General features: G+C 62.7%; 1 protein-coding gene across 6 annotated transcripts; it reads right to left on the reverse strand.

Annotated features, from left to right (window-relative positions):
* Positions 1 to 1853: 1853 nt before the first annotated feature.
* Positions 1854 to 15086, reverse strand: UCKL1 (uridine-cytidine kinase 1 like 1). Of its 6 annotated transcripts, none has more exons than XM_044747831.2 (15): positions 14802 to 15086; positions 8248 to 8435; positions 7892 to 7998; positions 7622 to 7792; positions 7452 to 7523; positions 5928 to 6117; positions 5765 to 5826; positions 3971 to 3990; positions 3132 to 3230; positions 2965 to 3058; positions 2821 to 2883; positions 2623 to 2745; positions 2411 to 2518; positions 2171 to 2327; positions 1854 to 2086 (listed from the first exon to the last, which is right to left on the reverse strand). In XM_044747831.2, exons 1-15 carry the CDS (start codon positions 14921 to 14923, stop codon positions 2007 to 2009), a joined length of 1656 nt encoding a protein of 551 aa, XP_044603766.1. In that variant the 5' UTR covers positions 14924 to 15086; the 3' UTR covers positions 1854 to 2006. The 6 variants fall into 6 exon arrangements, with proteins under 6 accessions (XP_044603766.1, XP_044603767.1, XP_014704553.1 ...); XM_044747832.2 differs by lacking the exon at positions 3971 to 3990 and adding an exon at positions 5201 to 5217; XM_014849067.3 differs by lacking the exon at positions 14802 to 15086 and adding an exon at positions 11683 to 14773.
* Positions 15087 to 15098: the final 12 nt, after the last annotated feature.

Consider the following 15098-nt stretch of genomic DNA (forward strand, 5'->3'; position numbering starts at 1 on the left):
TTCTCCTCTAGGTGCCTCCTGCACACGCACCCTTTAGCCTCTGCTTGGCCCAGAGGAGCCCAGATGCCCAGAAGGCAGCACAAAGGCCACCTGGCTCCCAGCCCCCAAACAGCCCATCAGACGGTTTCCTTGGGATGGACTCACCCACCCCTGAAGAACACCACGGAAGTCTTCTCCCCTAGCTGGAAGCCCCTGATACCCTCAGCAGCTGTGCTGAGTGTTGTTTCCAGGAAAGTCTTAGCTCTTGGATCCTCGTCCTGTGTCTGGGACTGAAAGGCTCCTGGGGGCCGGAGGAATTGCCCTATCCAGCCATTGGCACTGGAAGACCCTTCCCTAGGGCTGTTTGGAAGGTAGCTCACTTCCACCACCCTGCAGGGCCCTGGCAGGAAATGGGCTCAAGAACTGCCCTAACTTGTGACCTCCCTGAGCTGCCTCTGATGAAGGCAGTGCCTCTGGTTCAGGTCTCTGCCTCCAGGCTCTGCCCTAGGCCCCCGCCTCCATGGACCTTCAAGAAGAGGGAGGAATTTATCCTCCCCGACAGGCTGGTGGCTGAGTGGGGTGGGGGCAGCTGTGCCATCTCCTTCCAGCCCTGAGCTGCATTGCGCACACATGCACATGTGTGTGTCTATGGACATGTGCTCACTGTGCTGCTGTGAATAAGACATACATGTGTGTGGCGGTGGTGGCACATGCATGTGCATGTGTGAGGTTGATTTATTCTCAGGAAGCTGGTTAGGTGCTAGCTGGACTCTAAAGGGGCCCTCCCAGGAATGCCCCAGCCCTGCTGGGCTCCTCATTCATGGCCCCATTCCTCATTTGGGGAGAACTGACTGGACAGAATGGCCTCCTCCCAGCCTCACGTCCCTGTCACACCTCCTGAGCAGGGCCAGGCCTGCTGCTGCCTCCAGGTTCCCAACACAAGGATGAAGGAAGGAATGAATGGGGCCTCTGGAGATATGGGAGAGGGGTCCACTCACCAGGTTGGGGAGAAGCAGCCCCTCCTGCTGACCTCTGGCCCCATGTTGGTCCTCTGCCCCTGTTCATGGCCACCCCTTGGACAAGCCTCCCGCCTTTATCTGCCCGCCTTTGGCCTGGCCCCCACCCAGTGACTTCCTGTCCCCGCCTACAACAAGCTTTTCCATGACATGGCCTTTGTGAGGTGGGGGGAGGCAAGGAGACCAGGGGGCAGGAAAGAGGCGAGAGCCAGGCCTGGAGAGCAGAGGAGCCCCCCTGGAGCCCACCCGAGACAGCCCAGGCACCTGCATCGTGCACCCCTGACCCAGGCAGGCCTGCCGGGAAGGGCTGTCTGGAGCAGGAAGAGAAGCCTGTCCTCACCCCCGAGCCAGGAGCAGTGAAGGCAGGGTTGGACTTGGGCTTCTGGCCCTGAGCAGCACAGCTGGCCCATTGAGGCCCTGGCTATCTCCCCCTGCAACTGGGGCTCATGCCAGTGGCCAGGACCAGCTCCTTATTTCCTCCTACAGCTGCCCACACAGTTTCCGCTGGGTCTCCTGATGGTATAAACACGTGGTTGGGGGGGGGAGTGCAGAGGAGGTGCCTTTTGTGAGACCTAGCGCCCTAGGTCCAGGCCAGGGAGTCACCAAGGGGCCCATCAGGCAGAGCCAGGAGCTGTGGCCCCAGCTCTGCCCTCTCCTAACCCTGGCACCAAGTCTGGACTGCAAGGAAAGCCAAGAGCAAGAGCAGGAACCCTCGTCTGCGGGGGGACATCAGGGCCCCTCAGCTCCGCCCCCTCCACGGTGATGTTGCCGCTTGGGGACTGGGACAGCCCTGGGGCCACTCCCTAAGCCCAGATCCCAGGCAGGACAGTGCTGTGCCCCCAGCTAACCAGTCACAGCTTCATTTTCCTAAAGCTTTATTTATTTTACAAAATGTATAGAATAAGTTATTGGTAACATCTTTTTTAATTAAAATAAGTTAACATCTCTGTACTCGGAAAGCAAGAGCCAAGAGGCAGGCGGGGACTGGTGGGGGTGGCTCAGCCTGCACAGCTAACTCGTGGAAGCCACTTCCTCCTCGTCACTGCCATCAGGGACAGCGTCGGTCCCAAAGTAACGGTCACCGAAGTTCCCTAGAGAAAGAAGCAGGCCCTTGTGGTGGGGGTCTCAGGTCTATCTGGCCTGATTCACCACTGACCCGGGCTGGGCAGCCTCACCAATGCCGGGGATGATGCGGAACAGGTCGTTGACGCGCTTGTCCACCGCCGTGGTGATGATTCTCACTCGCGGGAAGGCATAGGCCACTGAGTGAACGCCCATCTCTGCCATGAGCAGCGACAGCAGGAAGATCTTGTCTTCAGGCACGTCATGGTCCTGCGCCACAGGGCAGGTGAATCCCGCGCCCCCCCCCCCCCCCCCCCCGCGCCCTCCAGCCCGCCCGGCTCTGGCCCCCTCACCAGGAGCACGCGCACGGCCATCATAGCAGCAGCGCCTGTGGACACAGTGCAGTCCATCAGGATCACATGGTCGTCACTGATGTCTTTGGGCAGACGCAGGTAGTGCAGCTGCGGGAGGCGCAGGGTCAGGGCGGGCGAAGCCCAGGCCCCAGGCTCCCGCCCCACACTGTCCCCTCCCGCGTGCACCCAGCCCCCAGGCTCCTGCCCCGCACTTCAGGCTCCCCGGTGAGCTGGTTGGTCTGGATCAGGATGGTGCCAATGCGCACATCTTTGCACACGGCCCGCAGCGCTGGCTCCATGGTCTCACCAGCCCGCAGAATGGACACGCCTGTAATCTGGGGGGAAGGGGGAGTCTTACTGGGCCAGACCCCCCCCACATCCACCCCCTAGTCCACAGGCCCAGCGGGTACCTGCTTCCCAGCATAGCACTTGCCCGCGTAGTCCTGCCCTTGTGGGGTCTGCACCACACAGTCCTGTGCACAGAGCCGGGGGTGGGCATGAGCACAAGGAGCCCCCAAGGTCCTGGCACCCACCCCACTCCACCCGCTCCACACCTGGAAGGGCAGGAAGGAGAGCGCGTGCTCGATGAGCAGCCGCATCAGCCTCTTGGAGTAAAAGATGAATTCATCTCGGCTGGTCTCCTTGTCCCTGTGGACCGGTCACCAGTTGGTTTAGCAAAAGGGTGGCCCCACCCAGCCGCCCGCCCCCGGAGGGCCCTCACCTGATGATGGTGTGCATGCCCCGCACCTGCGGTGTGCTCTTGAGGACACTCAGCGTCCGGGGCAGGGGGTGACACTGGTGTGCTGAGGCCAGCGCGGCCCTGGGGACAAGCCGATTGAGGACTCAAGAAGGGATGTCTTCTCCTGGAGCCCCATCCTCCCACTGTGGAGGCTGTGTTGGGGCAGTTGTGGGGATGGCAGGGGGAGGGGCACTGCCTCCCAGTAACTGATGTGGAAGGAGGGCCCCACCCCCCAGGTCCCCCCTTCACAGCCAAGCAAAGGTTAAAGGACACAGCAGAAGGCAGAGCAGCTGACCATTAGGCAGGAGGCGAGGGGCCGCAGTGTGCATCTCCCTCCCAGTCCAGGTTCCCTTGCTCAGAGGCAACAGAAGGGACCAGGCAGCAGGAGGGCAGCCTCTCACATGTGGATGTCTCAGCTCCCAGGAGGGGCAGCTGGGCCCCAACCCCAGGACGCCTCTCCCTGGGGTTACAGCTGAGCTTTGGGGCCAAGCCTAGCTCTGACTCATACCCCCATGTGATGTGTGGCCCCCTCAGGAGAGGGTGGCAAGGCTGGCTCAGTGCGGCCCCTGCAGCCCCATGCCTGGGGGGGGAAAGAGCAGGGTGGAGGGGAAGGAGCAGAGGCGTCTTGGGGAGGGCTGTGGGAGGGGCCTGGGGAGGGAAAGTAGAAGGGACAGGGGCCTGCAGGAGGGGGATGGGGGGTGGGGGGTGGGGGAGGGGCCTGGGGAGGAAAAGTAGAAGGGACGGGGCCGGCAGGAGGGGCGGGGAGGAGAGGGGAGCGCACAGCACAGCGGCACCACAACCAGAGCGCACTCTGTGCTCACATATCCCAGCGCAGCTTCCTCTGCTCGCCAGGTGAAGAGTAAGTTCAGGGAGGGAACAGGGCAGGAAACCCAAAGGTTTACAAGACGAAAAGAACAAAGAGAAAAAGACCATTTAGCAGGGGAGCACGGGCAGTTCCTGCGGCCACCAGCTGGCCTGAGGAAGGAGGCAAGTGGCCAGTGGCAGGACACCCTTGAGCCTTTGCTTCTGTGGGCATGGCTGGCGGTAGGGCATGAGTGCCAGCACAGTCCACACCCGCCATGCTGCGTCCTGCGGGTCCCCCCACCTGCCCCCCAGCCTCACTTCCTGGGGCTGATGGAGGTGAGCAGCCTCTGGCCACCACTTCCTTGGCTGACCAGAAAAGGGAAAATGTAGCTGGCTGCGTTTAGGTGTTTTTTTGAGTTTAAAACCCTGGAAACTTTTTTTGCTCAGAACAAAGGCTTCCAGAGGACCTGACATGGCAAGACCTGCAGGTGCCCTGGGCTGGGTGAGAAGCAAGCAGGGACTGGTGCAAGGGCAGGAAGCTGGAGGCGGCTGGTGACCAGCCCTGGAGGCATTTCCAACACTTTGGTGCTATGAGTGTGACCTGGGGGCTCTGCTGACTTCACAGTAAGGCTGGGCTGAGGGCAGGTCACAGCGTGACTGCTGTGTGGGGTTATATCTCTTCTCACGAATAGGATGAGGATGCAGCCCCTGGCCCATCTGGAGCTCCTCCTGGTTCTCTGTGCCTTGGCTCTAGGACGAGGGTGGGCAGGGGGGCCAGGGGCCAGGGGCCTCACCACCACCTGAGGGAGTCAGACTGGACCCTCTGATCAGGCAGAGGTGCAGATCCAGGTCCTCCGGCTGCTGAGGAACGTGCCTGTGGCCATCGCCCTGGGGGCCTAGCAGTGCTGGCTCAGGATGGCTGTGCCTTCTGGGGTTGGACCCCACAGAACCATCCTCCAGTTGGGGAAGAGCCTCCAGAGAGGCCTGGTCAGCCACGTCAGGGTGCTGTATGACCTTGAGCAAGTCCCTTAACCTCCCTGTGCCTCGGTTTCCTTGTCTGCTGGCAAAGGCAAGCAGAAGCAGCATGGGGGCCGCCACACCAGCCCTTCTGTGCCTGGGGCAGGGCTGCCACAAGGGGTGGGCACAGTGGAGGACCCTCCTGCCTGCCCAGGTGACAGCCCAGACATGGAGCTCCCACGGATGTTGAAAATGCCTCCGTCCATGCAGATAGCCGTGGGAAGTCTTACCTGACACTGAGCTCACGCTGCACGGCAACACAGGGAAACACGGAACGGTGGCGTGTCAGTGCGGGCGGCACCACCTGCCACCCCACCCAGTAAGGGGCACCCACAGCCCCACAGAGGGAGAGGGCCAGTTCTATCTAGCCTCCAACCTGACACCCTCTGGGCTGGGTGCCCCATGATGATGATGAGCAGTGCCTTTGGCCAGCCCAGAGCTTATGATCTCAGGTTAGGATATACGTCCACGTGGGACTCAGTGCCAAAACCCAATGGTCCCCAAAGGGTTGGAAGGGACAGGAGGCCACTTCTCCCTGCAAGGCCCCGCTTGGGCCAGGGAGCTCCTCTGTGCCCCACACTCTGTCAGGGAACCCAGCTGTCTCCAGCCAGCACAAAGTGCTGCAGGCTGGGGGGTGAAGGGGCTGACCGAGCAGGCCCAGACACCAGAGGCTGGCACACAGCAGAGGACAGTAACGCGTGGGGACTGCGAGAGCAGGTGGCTGTGGGCAGCGGCAGCAGTGGGACGGGGCGTGGGCCAGGTGGGCTGCAGGGAACCTGGCCTGGCCAGCTCACCTCCTCCAGCTGGCTGTGCACATGCTGCACGATCAGGTCGATCGCCACCGTGTTCCCGCTCCCTGGGGTGGGACAGGCCAGAGGGGGATGCAGGCGGGAGGGTGAGGTGGGCCACCGCACCCCCGTCTGTACCTCCCAAAGACAGGCAGGGCTGCAGGCTCACCCCGGGGCACAACGATGTCAGCCACGCGCATGGTGGGCTGGATGTACTGGTCAAAGGCGGGCTTGACAAACTTGTTGTACTGCTTGATAACACCCTCGATGTCTCGGCCTCGCTCACTGATGTCCCGGCGCAGCCGCCGCACGAGGCGGATGTCAGAGTCTGTGTCCACAAAGATCTTCATGTCCAGGAGCTGGGCAGGGAGAGCAAGTCACTGAGCGGGGCCTGGTAAAGAGGGGCTCCAAGGCCCAGCCAGCAGCAGGGCCAGTGTGGGCCACATGGGCACCAGCTTCTGCAGAGGCCTCTGGTCTATGTGCTGAGCCAGTAGTCTGGCTGGTGGTGTGTAGGGGATGTGGGGGGACGCAGGGGCATGCACATGAGTAGAGGTGTGTGTGCGTGGAGGGGTGCAGCGGCATGTGTATATGTGAGGAGATGCAGGGGTGCGGACATATGTGAGGGGTGCAGGGGTGTGTACATGCAGGTGGAGATGCAGGGGCATCTACATACGTCAGGAAATGCAGGGGCGTGTACATGCGTGGAGGGTGCAGAGGTGTGTACATGCGTGGGGGTGTGCGTGAGGGGTGCAAGGTCATGTCCATGCATTGGGGGGTGCTGTCCGCCAGGGGCTTCAGTCAGAGGGCACTGGGTGGATGCGGGCTGCGGAGATGGAAGGGGTTGGCGCTGTGATCCGTGGGCTCATTAGCAGCTCTCACAAGCACTGGGGCTTGTTCCCTCCCTACCACACCCCACACGACAGTTCTTGGGGTTTGGTGAGTTCAGGGTCTGGCCCCACACTCAGCACATAGCAGGTGGCCCCTGAAGGGGCCATGGGGGCCACTGGGTGACCAGGCGGAGCTCCGCATGGTACAGCGAGGTTCCCTGGGCCTGAGCCCAAACTCCCTGGCCTCAGCACTACCACAGGGAACAAGGACAAGCACATGGCCGGTTGTGAGCACAGGCTCCCTCACAGGCCTCAGCAGGGGCAGGAGAGGGAGCTGCCCTCAGAGTGGCCTGGTGGGAAGGATGAGGCTGCATCATCCTGGAGCAGCTGCCCGGAGCCTCCCAGGGGCCAGGAGTGCCTTGTGCAGATAGTACAGACACGAGAAGCCACCTTCCTCCCAGGCGAGAGTGCTCGCGTGCACTCACATCCACCCCCTCAAGTCACTCAGACCTCGGTGACTGTGTGGACCCCAGAGAATGTCAGAGAAAACACCGACACGAAGGGGACGAGTGAGTGGTGCCCAGGGCTCACACCCACCCCCGGGAGGTGAGCCGTCCTCACCCGCCACCCCTGCCAAAGGTGTCGTGTCCCCCGTGGGAGCGGCAGGCCTGTCTTGTCTGCTCCACCTGATGGCCAGCCCTCACCCAACACCCAGTGACTGCACCACAGGGATGGGGCAGGGCAGGTGAGCAGGCACCACGGGGACAGGGTGAGTGGCTGGGGCCTCCCTGCAGGAGGCGATTTAAGGCGAGTCCCACAGGACAGGCAGGGGTGAGCAGGACCACGTGGCTGGAGCCTGCCCTCACCTCCAGCAGCGTCTTGTCAGCAAAGGCCATGATACCCTCGAAGATGATGACGTTCGCGCCATAGAGCGTCTTCTGCAGAGGCACATGGGGTTGCTCGTGCTGCCTGCATGTCCAGGCGGCCCTGTGGCCCCCTCTGCCGGCCCCACGCAGCCCAAGACCCCCGGGCCTACCCAGTCCTTCTTCCGACTGTGGGTGGTGAAGTCGTAGATGGGCACCTTGACGCTCTTGCCCTGCTTCAGCTTCTTGAGCGTGGAGACGATGAGGTCAAAGTCGAAGGCGTCCGGGTGGTCGAAGTTGAAGTTGTTGTGGGCGGCCTGCTCCTGCTGCTGCTTGGTGAGCACCTGTGGCAGGAGGAGCTGCGGCTGGGTGGGCCCACCTGTCTAGGGGCAGGGGCTCCAGGCCCTCCAGGGACTGCAGCCTGCAGGTGCGGGGCCCCTCACCTTGTAGAAGGAGTCCATGGACAGCAAAACCACCCAGGGCACGTCCAGGGCCTCGATGATCATTCTGGCCACGGTGGTCTTCCCGGAGGCACTGCCCCCTCCCAGGCCTGCAGGGAGGAGTGGAGAGACCCTGAGCAGGAGTGGCGCGTGCCGGCCTCACACTCGGGTCCCAGCGGTGCCCACCACCCGCCACGCTGCCTCAGCCTGCAGGGACAGGACAGCCCTTTCCAAGTAAGACACAACTTCCCTCTCCCCAGGCCTGACATATGACCAAGAAGCCCGAGGCAGCACAGGCCAGAGGAAATGGCGCCCCAAGCGGCCTCAGCCTGCCCCTCCTGCCCGCCAGCCGTGCTCACCAATGGCGAAGGCCTCCTTGGACTGTGTGCCATGTTCATTGTACCAGGGCGGCCGCCCCGCTGTGTAGATGGTCCGCTTGCTGGTGCGCAGGAGAGGCGGCTCAGACTTGCACTGGCTGGTGGTACGCTTCCGGGGCGAGCGCCCGGCGCCCACGGGAGGCAGGAGCCTGTCCAGGGACTCAGCACTGCTGCAGGGGGGAAGGGCATACTTGCCTTAGCCCAGGGCCAGCGCCCCTGCGACCCTGTGTCAGCCCAGTGGGCTGGTCTATGTAGGTCACCCCTCACCCAGGCACATGGATGTGGCCGAGGCAGGTGGGCTCAACCAGGGGCACATGAAACCCTCCTGCAGCCCGTTCATGGGCTTCCTGGTCTCCGACAGCCACTGCCCACACGATGTCAGAGGGACAGCAGCAGGGGGACTGGGGGAGTGCTGTCCCAAGCCATACTCCTCCTGCCACATGGACTGGGTGTCTGCCGGGCTGGGCAGGGCCCCTGTCCCTCCAGGAGACGAGAGGTGGGCATACCAAGGACCATCAAGACCCCATCGAGGACTGTGTCCCTCCTAGGACACTCTGGGCAACTCTCTCACTTTGTAAGTTCTGATCCCTTCCAGCCTGCAGGGCACACAGGGCGAGGGGCTCCCAGAGAGAAGCTACCTCTAGGGGAGCTGAGCAGGGCTGCAGTATAGACAAACCCAGGAGGCAGGCCCTGGGCTAGGAGATCCATGGGGAAGCCACTGGTTCTAGCCCTCCAGCATCCCACAAACTCCAGGGAGGAGGGCGGAGACCCCCAAAGGCAAAAGGTAGAAAAACGCAATCTGGGAAAGGCATGGATGCCAGAGGCTTGCTGCCGCCCCAGCTGCATCACTCACACTAAGCTGACTACTGACTTCTCCGTGGGTTTATACTCTCAGGGGGCATGGGCCCAAGGCCTCAAGCTCCAACAGGGAAAGCTTCTGGAGAGGCTCAGTTTGGCTGAATGGCCCAGCCAGGAGGTAACGTCTGCCTGATGCCTGCTCAGAGCCTATGCTGAGAGGCTCAGACGCAGAGCCTACTGTAAAGACGGCCACGGGGACAAGACAAGCTTGGGCAGAAGCATTTCTGGCCACTGCCTAAGAGAGAGACTGGGCTGGCCACAGTGTCACCTTGCAGACCCGCCTGAGGCTCCAAGGCCGGTCATGGCCCACCACAGCTGCTGACTGTCCTGGCAGAGGCCCAGCCGGTGGCAAGGAAGTGTAGGGACCTGGGCAGGGGCAGAGGATGCTGCCTTGCAGGATGCTTCCTGCAGCACTGCCTGTCCACCCACAGTCTGCAGTCCTGCAGTGCTCGGAACACAGGCGGGAAGACCTGAGGACACAGTCAGGACGGCGTCCTTGAAGTACCGGTAGGTGAGAAAGCAAACTGGCTATCGTATGATCCCGTTTATGTAAACCCAGCAAATGACGAATGTCACCTGTGTGTAACTGCGTGTGAGCAAGATGTGTGAGCACAGAAAAAGCTAGAAGTGGATGTGCCAGGATTGCCCTGGGCACCAAGATTTGGAACAGGGACTTCTGCCACATTTCAGTGTTTCATAAGCACATGCCCCTTTGTTATCAAAAACCAAAACAAGTCCTGGTCTGTCTCTGAGGCTCGCTGTCCTGCTGTCACTGCTACAACCCGCACTACCAGGGCACGGGGAGCTGGGAACCCAGCCTCAGGCACAGGCCCCATCAAGGGCTTGCTTGCCCAGGGCTGTGACAAGTGACTTCCTGCTCTGGGATGGCCTGAGCATCTCCAGCTTGGGAATGCTGATGTTTCTAGCTGTGTGATCCTCCCAGAGCACCCAGTGTTGCTGAGAACTAAGAGGATGGTGTCTGTGTGCACATGTGTGGGGGGTGGGGAGGCAGTGGAAGGAATTAGCTGAGGTCTAACCCGTGACAGACAGGTCACAGCAGCAGCCCTTGAGGGCCCAGAGGACGACGCTGGCACTAGCGTAAGCAGCAAGAAAGCCACCCACGGTATCTGACAGAGGACACACAGTGCCACCCTGGGGGACAGAGAAGACAAGGCTGCAAGCCACTGTGACTCCTCTGTCGTCAGGGCAGCACAAGGAGCGAGCCCGGGGGGATAATTAGCCAGTCTGTGTGCAGTGTCCTCTGCCTCTCTGGAGACAGCAATTACCCGATGAGCTCTGCTCTAGCGCTGGGTGCCGATGTCTGTGGCGGGCTGAGCACAAACACAGCAGGGCACCAAGACAACCCGGCAGTGACAGCGAGCACATGGGGACTCAGCTGGGCAGAGATGAGCCGCCCCAGAGGTGCTACTCGCGTTCTCACTCAGCCAAGCAGGAGACAGACGGTGAGCACAAGCCGCAGTGTCTCCAGGCCCCAGACGGAGGGCAGTGCTTGCTGCTCCCCTGTACCCACTCATCCACCAACAGTGAACACAAGGCCCCTGGGGCTCACCAACAGGCTGCCCTCCTAGCAGGCGACCTGCACACCTGGAGATGATAGCCGGCCCACAGCTGGGAAGAGTGGAGCCGGCCCCGCAGCAGCAGGGGAGCCCCCAGTGGCCCTGGAGGCTGCAGTGGGCAGAGAACGAAGTCCAGGCTGGCCCCTCGTCTCTGTGCTTCTACTCAGGGAGGAAACTCTGACACAGAAAAGCTAACCTGCAGAGGAGCAAGCCTGTCATCTGGAGGAGTGTGCCCTTGTGCACCAGTGCTGAGCACACTCATGCAGCACTAGGGCTGCCAGCAGGACTGCGTGGGACAGCCAGGGCTGGCGTGCCCTGCTTCTCACTTTTGTCTGGTGGCCTGACATCTCCAGTGGGAGCCTTCGGGTCCCTATTTTTAACTGTCCCTCATCCTACGGAGGCAATGAAATCACCACCACGGACCCATGGATGACTTCTGAGGCTTGTGCTGCTGACACCTTCTCAGGGAGGAACGCCCTCACGAGGGGAAGAGCCAAAAGTAGGCCAGGGATGACTCTGCCAGAAACCCGCCCACCTCGGGCTTGTGCTGGGCCCAAACGGCGGTGGGTGGGTCTGCAGCCAAGCCCAGCTGCAGTGCCTTCTCCAAAGCCCTGTCTCTCCGGAAGCCAGGGACAAAGCTGCACTGCGCCCTCAGAGCAAGCTTCACCCCACTTTCCAACGGGAGGAACTCAGAGGTGAGAAAGTCACACAAAAGACCTCGTTTCTCTGTTCACAGACGGACAGGGTGCTTCTGGCTACAGTGATAAAAGGTAGTTTCAACCCAAAGGATTAAGAGCCACAACGGACACAGACCAGCTTGTGACCTACAACCCCAAGCAAAACCAGCACTTGCAGGTGGCGGGCGCTGCCTGGCCCCTCCAGAGCACCTGCCCAGCCTGTTTGTTTCCTGACATCCATGAGACACACCGCACAGGCAGGCGTCCCCACCACAGCTGCGGGAGACAACACGCCTGCCACTCACCTGCCTTCCGCTCCGAGGGCCCAGCACCCTGAGATCCTGATGCCAGGGTAAGCTGGGGGGCTGCTCATGGCTGGGACACAGGGGCACCAGGATGGCGGTGGATCCCAGGTGCGTGCAGGGGCATCACCACACTGCCTCTTAGACCCACGGTGGCCTCCCAGGTCAGCTCAGGAGCCACCTGAACTGCCCCTCCATGAGTGGGTGGCACAGCAGGTGAGGAGTGGGGGTGGGGGTGGGGCCCCCCAGGAGCCCCGTGCAGCAGGAACAGCACTCCCTGCCCGCCTCAGAAGCCCAGGCCACAGGCATAAGAGGATCACCCAATTAGGGGCTGTGTGCTCAGCTGATATTAATAGCACTGACCTGCTGGAGACAACAGCCTTGCGAGGCCCGGGCAGACCTCAGGCCAGCCCTTGGGCGTGAGCTGCCCCTCCTGCACGCAGGCTGGCACACTGCCAGCCCAGGGCTTGCTAAGGACCACGGCACACCCCTCCCAGAACACAGTAGAAAAAGCTCCAGACCCCTGGCCTGCCAAGTCAGCCCCCCACCCCCCCAAACAGGACAGGGAAATTTGAGGTGTCTCTGGGCCAAGCCGAGCTGAATGTCAGTGCTGAGCTGGGCATCCCACTCCTGGCCCCAAAAAGCCTCCGAGAGGCATAAACAAACCTGACACTCTACCCTCCTGTGGCATCCCAGAATAACTGCCCCCGCCCCTCCACGGGTAGGCTCCAGCACGCTCCCCAAGGCCACACAGTGCTCAGCATTCAGCCAGGGACACAGCTACCCTCCAGCCTGGCGGCAGGAGTAAGAGCAGGTTCCGCCCCACTCCCAGCAGGAGTGGGTCATATCTTTCCTCAAGCCTGGAAAGGGATTTGTGTCCACAGGTCCCCAGCCATTTATCGCATGTAGCACCTTTCCTCCTGACCTGGCTTCCAACATCGAGACAGCCAGAAGGGGTTCAGGGAAGAAAAATTTCCACATAGGGTTCACACACCTGAAGGGGGCCCACTCTCTGGAGCTGTCTCAGGGGCAGCCTCTCCTGGCTGCCCAGGGAGCATAGGTGTCTGCCCCTGCTCCAGAGGCACCCAGAGGCAGGACTGACCTACTTGTCTTTGCCCACAGGAGCTTCTTCCTCCTGACCCCCTGCCTGGGAAGATGGGCAGGGACCAGCCCACACTCTGGGAGGCTGGAGCTGTCCTGGGCAGGGCTGCAGCATTGGGGCATGCAGTTCCAGGTCCTCCACTGGAGCCTGACACCCCATCCAGGTTTAGGGAAGTTTGCCAGGTGACTGAGTAAAATAAGGCCAGGAGAAGGGAGGGAGGAGCTGGTCTACTGGGGTCTGGCCCCAGGGGTCCCAGACTGGCTCAGAGACAGAGGTATAAGGGCAACTTTCTCTGAGAAGATGGAGAACTGGGGGGCTGAAACAGGCTCCAAGGACTTGCACTGCCCCCACCCCTCTCCCTGGAAACCCCGGGCAGGACTCCTCCTTCCCACTGCTTTGGGTGGGGCCAGCAACCCCTCTCCACCTAGAATGCACAGGAGACAGACTGAGGGGCGTGTTGTTACCAGAAGGTGTTCATTCGTCCACCAGCATGCCCAGGGCCAAGGGAGTCTGAGGTCCCTTCCTCTTAGGGCTGACTCTCTAGGGGGCAAGCAGACAAGAAACAACAGCAAGGTGTACAGCCCACACAGATGTGGCCACAATGATGTGGAAGGAGAAGCTGGTCAGGGAGAGCCTTGGCACAGAGGCACCTGCATATGCCCCTGGATACCAACTAGAGCCGGCTGTCGGGGCGTGGCGGGGCGGGGACTTCAGGGCATGAGCTTGAGGAACAGCGCAGGGGGGACCCTCAGGGAGCAAGCATCAGGGAATAATGTGCAAGAGGTTTCCCAGTGAAGCCCAGGGGCAGTGCCAGGGCAGATCCTATGAGTCTCTGGAGAAGAGTGCTGTGGTCTGCACTTACTGCCCCCTGGTCCCGGAGGACGGGATGACTGCTGCCTCCCCGAGCACTGTGGGGTGCCCGTGCCCACCACGGGGTCTGTGCAAGGGGCAGGGCCTGGAAGGTAGCTGCCACCAATCTGTGTCTTCAGAGGACTTTTCTCAAGAGCTTATCTAGCCTTGTCCTCTCTGGTCTTGGGCTAAATCAAAGATACTTTGGAACCAGCAGGTGTCACAGACTCAGTCCTATTAGACTCTTACTCCATGCTAGCCTCCTAGTCACTGCCTGCTGGGAGGGTGTGAGCCTGGAAGGACACAAGACGCTCCTTCAGAGCCAGGGCAGCCTCTTCCTGCCCGGCAGCTCCTGGAGAACAGATGCCACTGCAAGGCACCCCTCACCCCAGTTCCCCTCCCTGCTAATTAAGCGGCTCCACTGACAGCACCCTGGCCGTTGTGGAAGAGCCCAGGTGCACAGCATTTCTGCCGCAGAGACCCGGGCGAAGAGGCGCCCAGGCTGGTCTCTAGCGCCGGGGCCTGCGGCCATCGCTGAGCCTTCCCCAGGGGACATTCAGACCCGGAAGTGAGGAGCCAGTCCTCAAATGCAGGGAGCCGGCCCTGAGCACTGCTGGCCACCGCCCCCTGGCGGCCCTGGCCCCAGCGGGACCGAGCAGGAGCCCATCTCCTCATGGCCATTTCGGTCTCTCCACCCCGGGTGACAAAACGGCCCCTCCCCCGCCGCGCCCGCACAACTTCCCCTCCAGCAAAGGCCGGTCGGAGCCTCGAGGGTACCCACACCGGGCGGGGCCGTCAGAAGGCACCACGCACCACCCCGCCCCAGAATCACGGCCCCCGGCCTCTCGGGCTGGACGGGGCGGGGCGGGGCGAGGCTGTCCGCGCGGATTCCGGGACCAACAGCCCACCTCGCAGCGTCAGGCGGGCACACGCGCAGGACAGGTGCCCGGGGCCCGTGCACGCGGGGCAGAAGCCGGGGCCGGCCCTGGGGTGCAGGGCCCGCTCGCTCGGCTGCTCGGCTCGGCGCCCGCGCTTCCCGCTCCCGGCCGAGCGGGGTGCGGGCCCAGGCCCCGGGGACCCTAGGCGGCTGGGCCCCGCGGTGCAGCCCTGCCCGTCGCGGCCCCGGCGCACGAGGCCCCCTCCCCGCAAACGGAAGGGCGGCCGCGCCTACCGGTCCTCGCACGCGGTGCCGCTCTTCTCCGCCGGCCGGTCCGGCCCGTCTCCGGCCGCGAAGGGCGGGGGCGGCGGCGGCGGCGGCGAGCGGGGAGTGGCGGAGGCCGGGGGCGCCGCCATGGAGCTCGGAGGCCGCTCGGCGGGCCGCCGGGAGCTGTGGTCCGGGCCGCGCGGGCCGCCGGGAGCCGTGGTTCGGGGCCCCGCCCGCCGGAGCGCCCGGCGGACTACAACTCCCACAAGGCCGTGCGGCCGTGCGCGCGGGCCTCGCAGCCCGGCAGCACCCTGCCCGCGCGGG

The sequence above is a fragment of the Equus asinus genome, chromosome 15, assembly GCF_041296235.1.
Source record: "Equus asinus isolate D_3611 breed Donkey chromosome 15, EquAss-T2T_v2, whole genome shotgun sequence".
Classification (NCBI taxonomy): Eukaryota; Metazoa; Chordata; class Mammalia; order Perissodactyla; family Equidae; genus Equus; species Equus asinus.

Coding starts and splice junctions, on each gene's coding strand:
- UCKL1 (XM_044747831.2), bottom strand. CDS start 14,923: ATGGCGGCGCCCCCGGCCTCCGCCACTCCCCGCTCGCCGCCGCCGCCG. Junction 8,436..14,801: donor GGCACCGCGTGCGAGGACCG/GTAGGCGCGGCC, acceptor TCCCCCCTGCAG/CAGTGCTGAGTCCCTGGACA. Junction 3,991..5,764: donor TGCACAGCCAGCTGGAGGAG/GTGAGCTGGCCA, acceptor CCTGGCGAGCAG/AGGAAGCTGCGCTGGGATAT.